This window comes from Neltuma alba, unplaced genomic scaffold (assembly GCF_004799145.2).
Source record: "Neltuma alba isolate B1F8T4 unplaced genomic scaffold, ASM479914v2 tig00011548_pilon, whole genome shotgun sequence".
Classification (NCBI taxonomy): Eukaryota; Viridiplantae; Streptophyta; class Magnoliopsida; order Fabales; family Fabaceae; genus Neltuma; species Neltuma alba.
This window is the reverse complement of record NW_021636209.1, coordinates 23,134-34,030: the sequence shown is the minus strand read 5'-3', so window position 1 is coordinate 34,030 and position 10,897 is coordinate 23,134. Positions and strand designations below refer to the sequence as shown.

General features: G+C 31.4%; 2 protein-coding genes across 2 annotated transcripts; both read right to left on the bottom strand.

Moving 5' to 3' along the window:
- Positions 1 to 885: 885 nt before the first annotated feature.
- Positions 886 to 5,380, bottom strand: LOC114714891 (ubiquitin-conjugating enzyme E2 36). Its single transcript, XM_028899675.1, has 8 exons — positions 5,236 to 5,380; positions 4,827 to 4,854; positions 4,448 to 4,534; positions 2,697 to 2,755; positions 2,075 to 2,116; positions 1,925 to 1,998; positions 1,345 to 1,442; positions 886 to 1,246 (listed from the first exon to the last, which is right to left on the bottom strand). Exons 1-8 carry the CDS (start codon positions 5,269 to 5,271, stop codon positions 1,209 to 1,211), a joined length of 462 nt encoding a protein of 153 aa, XP_028755508.1. The 5' UTR covers positions 5,272 to 5,380; the 3' UTR covers positions 886 to 1,208.
- A 2,809-nt stretch (positions 5,381 to 8,189) lies between these two features.
- Positions 8,190 to 9,052, bottom strand: LOC114714893 (olee1-like protein). The gene is made up of 2 exons (XM_028899678.1): positions 8,887 to 9,052; positions 8,190 to 8,482 (listed from the first exon to the last, which is right to left on the bottom strand). The coding sequence occupies exons 1-2, from the start codon at positions 9,050 to 9,052 to the stop codon at positions 8,190 to 8,192; spliced, it is 459 nt and encodes a 152-aa protein (XP_028755511.1).
- Between the last annotated feature and the right edge of the window lie 1,845 nt (positions 9,053 to 10,897).

The window sequence follows — 10,897 nt, the reverse complement described above, 5'->3', positions numbered from 1 at the left end:
AAAATTTGTTACTTCTGCTAGATCCGCCAATGGGCATGCATCACATGGTTATTTGAGTATATAAATAAATAAAGTATCAGGAAACCAGACAAAGGGTGTGGTCATGTCCAACGACTTTGGTGCTGTAGAGAAGGCCCACAGTGTAAAAAGCAAAATCATGGAAAGACAAAGTGACAGAAAAGGACCGTCCCTCCAAAGAATCTTTCAAGTCTCCTTTTTATTTGGCAAATTGATACGAAAATAAAAATGCCAAAACACACAAACAGGCTACTGTGCCAACTGCCAACAGTACGGTGTACAACAACACCGTCGTAGGCCGTTTTGGTCCTAAACAGGAAATATTGCCCTTCAGATTGAGGATTTCTTTGACTCTTTCTGTTTTCTTGAAAATAAAAAATTAACAACATTGTTTGAATCATTATTTTGCAAGACATATCTAAATTGGTGACATAAAGAGAAGAGGATAAGTTTGCTTTATCAACATAACTATCACCAATGAAAATATAATGTTCTCTCCATCTTCTAGTTATCTAGTTTGGGACATGGAAATAACAAAATATTAAAAAGATATTTTGATTTTTTTTTAATTTTGCAAAACAAATTTTAACCATTTTGTTTTTCAACCAGAAACACATTTGCGACATGGAAACTTGTTAAAAAAAATCTAATTTGGGAAACACCCGCCCCCCAAAAAAGGGCAAAAAAAAAAAAAAACAAACAAAAACCTCAGGCAGTGAATCCAGAGAACACAATAACACATACAGCGACTGATGCACTATCAAGATCTATAACACATTAGCTAGCCAGAATTAGGATCATGGGATAATTGGAACCCAACCATGCACATCACAGAGAGCAAGAATTCATGGCAAAAAGAAGAAACTCTACAGAAACCTTTTTCTTTTTCACTTTCCACAATTTTCACTCTGACTTCCACAATTCAAAATCAGTAATTACTTAACAGTTGAAGATGGTTCATGTGCTGAATGTGACAGATAAATGGCTACCATATATATATTCATACAAGATCCGAGATAACTGCTTCCAGGAGAAGAAAGGAAATAACAGGAAACTGCAATCTGAGGAACAATAACTTCAAATGTTCAGACTCCAATTCCTCCAAATTTCCATTTCAAATTGATAATTAATACTAATAGCATACATTTTGCATCATGGTTATTTTCAGGCCAAAAGTTTCCGTCATCGCATTAGGCACCACTGGCATATAATCGGGTCCACTCTTTTGCTGCAAGTTGCAAAAGCAACATTGTCAATAAGACACATTCAAAATGTTATGACATCATCAACAAGTGATTTCTGAACAATCAAAGACAGTAAATACACCTGTTTCAACAGCCTCGCCCTCATTTGTTTTCCAATGCTTGGCAATGTTCTCAGAAAGCGGATCGTCTGGGTTTGGTGCACTCAAAAGTGCTTGGATGCTAAAAGAATAACAAGAAAGTTCTTAGTATCAGTTCATAATTTTCTTTTTGTTGAAAAGTCAGTTACTGCAATATTTTCTATCAGCTTGCTCATAGCATTTCCTCCCTCTCTTAACCAGCAGAGGGATGCTCTAATGACCAAAACTAACATCCAGTAGCACTGAAGTTGAGCCAGAATTTAACATCTCTCCCTGATTCATTCATTCTTTCTATTTTTGTTTTTCTTTGTTTCACACCAAAATTTTTTTGGCTAGTACGAGAACTTCTAAATTTATACAAGCAATGAAAAATACGTCCAAATTAGCAGTGTGATCACACAATTTAGCTGAAGAAAACTTAGTCTAGTAGTATATATCAATGTACAAGCATATATATTTTACCATACATACGCCACTTGATATAGGAAAATGACATGTACCTATATGAACATCTACCCCATATTTTTAAGGAAATAAGTAGGTTGAGATGGAAATTCATGATACCTCAAAAGAACAGTACGTATCTGAAGAGCCGGACTCCACTTATCTTTCAGAATATCAAGACATATCCTTCCGAGCTGGCATTAAACTTTAATTTGTAAGAAATGGATCACCACAGAAGAACAATGAGAAAGTAGAGAAAAGAGAGCAAACCTTATCAATATTTGGATGATATATTTTTGTCAGAAACCTAACCTGTGAGAAGCAATGCACACGTTGATCAAGAATCAACGGAATATTATTGGGGCCAATGCCACATGCATACCATGAAAATCCACAAAACATTCAATGTCAAAGGGTCCCTGGAGGAAACTTCAGAATCATTTGATTGTGGCAAAACAAGTGTAATGATTATAACACCCCTTCACAACAAGGGGAGAGAAAAGACCAAAGAGAGCCACAAAGAACATTTCAAATGACAATCGGATGGAAAAAATGCTGGAGGTGCACATATGTAAAACCCTCAAATTGGCAATCGCCCTACCATGCTTGTTCAAATAACTGTTCTAAATTCAAAAGAGATCTTCAAACCTTGAGCCATACCAGACCACAGTAAAATTGAACATCACAATACTTCAACCTATGAGTAAGTAGCGACATTCAAAGGAAATGCGGAAGACACTGTATTTAAAACAGCCATAAATTCTTACTATCTTAGTTCTAACAATGGGAGGCAAGCAAGACAAAATTAAGTTAATAAAAAAAGATAGGTTTGCTAATATCTATCAAAACAAATATCAAAGAGAACAGAATACAAAATTATTAGATGAAATACCTTAGGGGCAGCCATTGGATATTCCTCCGGCAAAAACAGTTCTAACTTGAAAACACCTCCTAGCAATACGAACCAAAAACACAAAATATTAGTCAAGCAAAAATATTCAAAGTGCGGATTTGGAGAGACAGGTCACTGGATCAACAGAGACAGGGTTGTTAATATTGGTCAGATCAATCAACTACTGATTCACCATGCTAAAAAGGATAAAATACAGACTGCCCATTCTTGCACAAGCAGCTCAGAATCAACAAAGAACAAACAAGGAACCAAGATCTAGTCCAAGAACGTTGGCCTATCCTACAGGCAAGGAAGCTTAATCCATCACATACATGCCATGTCTCCCAATCCTTAACGAATGCTTCTTTGCTGACACTTAGCATTCTAACTTGAAGTCCTCACCAGACTCAACAGACAACAGCCAAATAGATGATTCATCAGGGAGAAAAACCCAACAAAGCAGATTCAGCATCTAGCCATTCCAAGAAAACTTTCCTCCCTCAACAGATGAACCCATATTTTACAGGCTTCCCCTTTTCTCAGTAGCACCTCAGAACTTAAAAATCTTATACGAAAAATCTCATAATGATGCGGCCAATAAGCAGATATAATCCTGGGATCATACCCCATCAAATCAACTGCTCTAAGGTTTATGACAATCAAATCACAGAAAGAAAGCAAATAATGAAGACAAATAGTAGTTAGGAAAATTAGAATGCTTTCAACAAAAAGAACGAAGAGAGTAAAATATCAGAACACATATCTCATGCTGACAAGAGAGTAGTAAAGCCAACAATTGATTCAAACTGATTTCTTAACTTAATACTTTCCCCTCCTTACTTTCAACTCAATCTCAATTATTGATATTGTAATACTTTGCAGCCAAAAAAAAAAAATTGTAATCTTCAACCTCCAAAGACAGCAACTTGTGGAACAAAAATAATGCAGTTAAAGAAGTTAAAACTTAAAGCGAGCAGCACATCAAAAAACAAAAAAAAATCGGATGAAGTGAAATAGCTTGCTAAATAAAACCAGGAACAATGCTTGGACACATGAATGGCCTTAAACTTATTTTCATCATTAGAAAATATTTCAGTAGAAAAGCTTAAATATCAATTTTAAAGATATTTAAGGGGTATGATTTAAATATACAGTGCACAATATTAAGCCTAGTATGCATCTTGTGACAAACCATATATAACTATTATAATGCATGGGAATGCCACCTAGCAAAAGTGATCATTTAAGAATTAAGAAATGTAAACAAAATAACAAAAGCAAATCAGATTTCTGACAATCACACGCAACAATGTTGCAACAAGATGCTAAAGTTGACCTATATACTAAAACAAAACATGTCTAAGATGTGGAACTCTCGCATACAAGTTGCTGAGATGAGGCAGCTCTTACAAGAAGACATCCTAAGGTCAATGGTGGTTATCAAATACAATTTGAAATTCCAATACTCCACCTCACCAATCAATCACATGCTCAACACCACCCGCAACTGCACATGCAACTAAGCCATAAACAGAGTAATAAAATGGAAATTTCACAGCAAAAAAAGCAAGTAAGGCGGGGTTCTGCCAGGATCATTCCTCATTTAGATTTGATTATATAACATAAATTCTTGCGGAGATCAATGTAACACCTAAAAGACCCAGATTATATAGAAATGCATTCAATATTTCTAGTACATCGAAAATTATTGCCTAGCAGCATAGTACATGAATTTAGGAATATCTTACTACCTTCATAAGGTGACTGTGTTGGACCAAGGATCATCACGTTGAAATATCGCATATTGTCTTCAGAAGGTGAAGCACTGATTCCCGGCGCTGTACAAGGAAGCCACAAAATAAAAAATTGAAACCATATCCAACACACAAACTTGGCAACAGGAATAAAAGAAAGAAGGATAGGCAGCCCTTGCATCATATATTGTGCAAAGTCACCAAGATAAGTATTGATTTTACAAATATTAGCCGAGGTGAAAATCATATCACTAGGTATATTCTACAAATAGGTATATTCTACAAAAAGGCCCTTTAAAATTAGAGCCAGATTCTACAGAACTTCAGCAAGGTATATGCATATTTCGCCAGTTGAGAACTAAGAATAGGCAATTACCTGGCTCGCTGAGAAGACGCTGAGTTTCCTGTTGAAATCAACAAAAAAGTAATGACCGTAGAATTCAAAAAGAACAATCTCAAAGAAAAACTCAGCCCACCGGAGAAGATCAAAACCAAAAGAGAAAACAGAATACCCGATTAAGCATACACCTTTCCTTTCTCTCACTATCAGTAAATTGAAGCCATATATTGACATAAAACTAAACTGTGCAGAAATTCACCTTAAATTAACAACACAGTTCTTCTTTCAATCAGGTTATTCAGCCTTATGAAATTCACAAATCAACGGAACACGAAACCGCAACAAGGTTACGAATTACTTTTCAATTCCTTTCTCTCACCCATCAATTAAACAATCGGATCAGAGTAATGTAAATACGATCTTAACGAGCAAAATCGATACGAACCTTGATAATTCTTCGAGGGAGATTACTGTTGGCCATGATCAAGGTCGATTACAAATCACGCAATAGGGTTTTGAGAGAAGAGAGAGAGAGACGGAGAGACGGAGAGGCCTTTCTCTCACTAAGACAAGCGAAATAGGATCGAGGGTTCGATCGATAAAAGAAACTTCTTAATTGTTTTCCAAAAGCGACCAGTTTTATACTATAAAAAATTATCTAAAGAAATTGAAGACCGGTCTAAGATTTTTTCCCTCTTCTTCTTCTTGGGAATTTGGCCTACACTGGAATGAGAATAAGATATTGAATCATTATATCTTTTTGGTTAATATAATTTTGAATCTTTTTAGTTTTAAATTTATTCTCATTTTAGTTTTAATCTATCAACTTTTAAATCATAGGTTTAAATCTTTCAGGGGCAAAATATGCTGAATTTTTATTGAGTTGTAAGGATTTTGAGGGACTAAAATTAAAATGAGGATAAATTTAAAGGATCAAAGTTTGTATTAATCTTTTTTTGTTATCAATAATCAATAATGATATAAATTTTATATTTTATTCATTTTTAAAATATTTATCATTCTTTTAGTTTAAAATAATTGTCATCTTATTTAATACTTTTGTATTATTTTAGATTCGTCTTTAACAAGAAGGATGTTTTAGTAAATTTGCTGAAAACTTGTTGTAACTTATATTATTTAATTTAATTTTTATTTTTTTACATTTGTACGTATGACCTAAATGACAGGTACCCTATTTTAAAATAGATAGTATCTGAGATATTAAAAAATAAAAAAAATTTAAAGTTTACAAACAATTAGACAAAATTTACAAAAACGTTTTTTTTATTTATAATTCTTTTCCAATTATGAATAATAATATTGATAAGCATAGTTATAATTGTGGAAAGTGCAATTAATAACTTTCATATTTTCAACAGCAACTTTAATTTTGGAAATCTTCAAATATCTTTAATAAGTCTTACTCACCTAGTTTTATTTATAAGGCATTTTCAGTATATTTTAATAGACAAAAAAAAACCATAAAACACATTAACTCTCCATTAAAATATAACAATTTTTTAACTTTACCCATATTTAATATATACACCTTTCAAAAAAGATAACTACCTATACTATAATAAATAAAAGACAAAATAGTACATTCATACTAAAAACTTAATAACATGACTTATAAATAGGACCGAAAAAAACTTTCTCTCTTTACCCTATAAATAGGACCAGAGGAATATGTCTATTTCAGTGTTATTTTTCTTGCTATAAATAATATGACTAAATGGAACTGAAAGTATGATAAATACTCCTCTGGTCTTTAATATAAGATCCAATTCTTAAGTTGATTTTGGTCCTAAATATAAGACTCATTTCTCATATTTATTAATTTTCTCTAAATTACCTCTATAGATACTCCTTCAACCATAATCCAGTAGAAGAGGGAGATGGGGTATTAAAAAAGATGATTATGATGTTTTAAGAAAAATGTGTCACTTTTCTTATAATTAACTAACTTACCTAACTATTTTAATCTAATCACATTAGTTAGATGGGTCTTATATTAACGATCGGAGGAGTATAATTTATATTATGCTGATTAATCATAAAGAGGTGAAAGATCTTTGATTAATTTTAATCTTATAAATTTATAAATCAATAATTTTTTCAAAATAGTTTAAAATAAAAAAAATAATTTGGACTTCTGATTATAATTGAATCAATGCTATTCTTCAGTTTTTCCTTTTGAAAATAACGCTACCAAATCATTTTGATTTACTTCCGTTCCCGTGACAACAAAAGTTGATAATATTACAATTAATTTGCATAGATTCATTGAATATGAGATCAAATTAATTGGCTTATATTAATTACTATTTACAACTGAGAAAAGTATATCAAAAAAGAGTAAACAAAGTGATCATAAACTATGATATCAGTGTTATTTTTTTGGGCCAAATATGTGGCGTCACTTGCATCCACGTAAGCAGGTCAATTTTATATGCACATCCAGTCATTCCCACGTAGTGAAATAAGATGTGGTCTTGTTTCCTTGTTGGGGTAATGTATATGCCAGTATTATCAAGACTATAAGACTGAAGAATTTAGTTGCGTTGCCTTTTTCTTGGGTGAATAATTGCACTGCCTTTTGATGTTAGTTACAGAGAGTTAATTAAAACTCAAAACTAGTTAAAATAAAGTGTAGTGCAGAATTCCCAATTCTCATGAATAATCAACAGGAAAAAAAAAAGGATGTGGATATCAGAAAATCAATTATAAATTGTAAAGTAAATGAATATAAAAGCAGAAATTGTGGAAAGCAAATTGATATGGTTAAAATTACTGATGTGCATGATCAACATTTTTTGGTATTGTGAATGTGAATATTTTTCTTTTGAATCCAGATATTTATAGTCATATACATTATTATTATTCTGGTTTTATTTATAAGTCACTTCTAACATGTTTTCACATAGACTAAGAAAACCTTAAACTTTATTAACTCCCATTTAAAATTCAATAACTTTCCAACTTTATCTCTATCTAATATATATTATACTTCATGTAAGCAAAGTCAACATAATAAATTATGGATAAAATTGTACATCCATACAAAAATTTTTTCGACATCCTATAAATAAGACCAAAAATATCTGCTCTTTTTGCTCTATAAATAGGACCAGGGAGTATTTTTTTAGAGAACAAGTAATTATTGTTCTAAAAAATTTTCTTGTTAATTAGTGAAACACAAATAATTAAAGACGTTAGTTTTTAAAAATTAAATATAGCAAAAAGAAAAAACAATCCAGCTATATTATAAGCAAGAGTGGCTCATGGTGACAACCATTGATTAAATATGGCAAACTCATGGACAAATGGCAATTACATTGGCAAAACAAATGATTAGCTCATGTTCCAATTTGGTAATAACCTCTCCAAACTCAAACATCAACCTTTGAATATATCATATTCCTTAACCATGAGGACACAACGAGGATCAATTTCTTTGGACATGAATCCCAAAGGTCTGGCGAAACGAGTTGAGAAAGATGAGAGATTTGAGTTCATCGTTAGTGTAACTCTATCGCCCTTAGTAGCCACAGTCTCAGTGCAACTTGTGTGAGTAGTCTGATCAGTCAATATCTCACAATAATCATTCTCATGAGTGCCTTCCATTGGTATATTGTATACGCCATTTTGATCTGTTATTCCAGTGTTTGTGTATGTCACATTGCCTTCTTCTGACGTTTTGCATTGCAAAATCACTTTAACATCTGCATAAAATGTCAGGCAGGTTCCTCCTTTGTCATATGGATAGGAGTTTGAGAAATAAACCATACTATCTCCGGTCTTTAATATAAAAGCTAGTTGACTAATTTGAGTAGATTAGAAAAATAAGTCAGGTTAGTTATTTGTAATAAATAAGTGTTTTTTTTTCTAAAATATCTTTGTTAATCAAACGTATTAACTAGATTTATTATTATTACAAAAACTACCTTAAAAAGATGGATAAATATAAAAGACAAAGTAGCTTGAGGTCTTATATCTAAGATTAAAATAGAAGTCAAACGAGTTCTTATATTAAAGACCAGAGATAATATTATTTATAAATACGTACATTGAAAATTATCATTTAGAACATTACCTTTTAAGGGAAGGCTAGACCTAGTCTCTTGTTGAAAGCGACATGGGTCGCAATAAATCCTTCCTTGAATGTTGTAAGTGATATTGTCGCCATGAGCAAAGCCTAGAAGAGCCGAGAAGCAAAGGGCAGAAACAATGAGAGTAACCAAAGAAGATGGCTTTCCCATTTTTGTTGTTTAGGGTTGAAATGTTTCTGCCCTTTGCAGCTAATACATTTGCCTCCTTCTTAGCCTTAAATAGAGGAGGTTTGATTCTTCAGCCTTAAATATAGGATTAGCTATCTTGGAGGAGATAAAGACTGATTTGTATTTGATCAATTTTCTTTCACACATTTTGTTTGATCTACAGCTAATCTTCCCTCAAATGAGAGCACTTACTTGCCTTAATTTGGAAGTATTTGTTTTCTAATTAAATTCTATTAACTGTGTAGAAGGGACAATACAGCTGCAAATCAAACAAATCATCTATTTTTTTTCTGTTAGATTTTTACACAAGGAAGTAGTCAAATTTCCTTTTATGCATCTATTATTTCCTTTCAATCTACAACAAAAAGCTTTAGATGATCTCGATGTGTGTTGGTCTGGTGTTATGTTATATAAAAAGATTATTAGTAAGAAATTCGTTTATTTTTCTTATAATTAAACTAACTAGGTAAATTCATCATATGTTATGTAAAATCCAAGGAACAGGCTTTACTTTCATATAACCAAGTAGTAATTGTGTTTTATCGTTTAAATGTTGTTCTGTAAATGAAAGGTGTCAACTGACTCTAATTATAATCTTAGATCATTAGTGTCTGTCTCTCTAATTAAACATATAGTAACATGAGACAGGTACTCTAGTCATATTTTGAGATGTCAAGGAAACCTTGTTCCACAAAGATTATAACTAGAACTCAATAAAGACTACAAAAAATTCAAATACTAATAATGGCGTGTTGTTCTAAGTTGTTGGACTTTTGAACATGGTATGTTGTTCTGAATTTTGGTTAGCAAAATGTTGTTTGATCTCACAAGGCAATATATAGAGACTGATTGGCCCCTCCACTTTAAATTCCCGCCTTGACTTTGATTTTTCCCAAGCAGTTTACAATGGTTTCTCCATAGGAAAGTTTCAGGATGCCTGCCTTAGCAAACCTGGTCAATGCTGGTAAAAAGAAAAAACAAAACCTGGTCAACGAGTACTGTGAAAAGTACTGTAGATCATTTAATTTGAATTGTATTTGTGGGCATTATCTTCCTCTTTAAAGCGGACACTTAATTTGTCTTATTTCTCACTCAAACAGAAATTGTGAAATAATTGCCATTTAAATAGAAAAAATCCCAAAAAATATTATTAAATTTTAAAATTTTAAATTAGTATTAATTACTACACTTGTAAAGAAAATAACTACACTCAAAAAACAAATGACAACGCATTTTTAAAGTAATTCCTAATTTCAAAATTTGAAATTCAACAGTCATGTTTTTGAAATTTTCCCCTTAAAATAGTGTTATTTTTTTTGTGTTATTTATAAATCACTTTTAACATGTTTTATAAAAATATAAAAAAAATCTTAAACTTTATTAACTTTGGATTAAATTTTCATAACTTTTCAATTTTACTCTTATATAATATGTGAAATAGTATTATTTTTCTTATTTTATTTATGAATCACTTTCAACATGTCTCATAAAATTAAAAAAAACTTCAAATTTATTCACTCTACATTGAAATTTCATTACTTTTCTATTTTACTTTTATTTAATGTCATTTTTCAAAATGCCAATTTTCAAAAATGTAGAATGTCACTTAATAAAGTTTCATGTAGATATAATGGACAAAAAATCTTGTAGTTTGAATTACTATCGTTTCTCACTATAAGAATTAATTAACTAATTTAAATAATTTAATAAAATTAATTAATTTAATTTGTGACAAATAAGTATTATCTTCTCTAAAATACTATCGCTAATCATGTGTATTAGCTAAAACTACTAAAATCTTTAACATATGCAACTATTATAGAAATT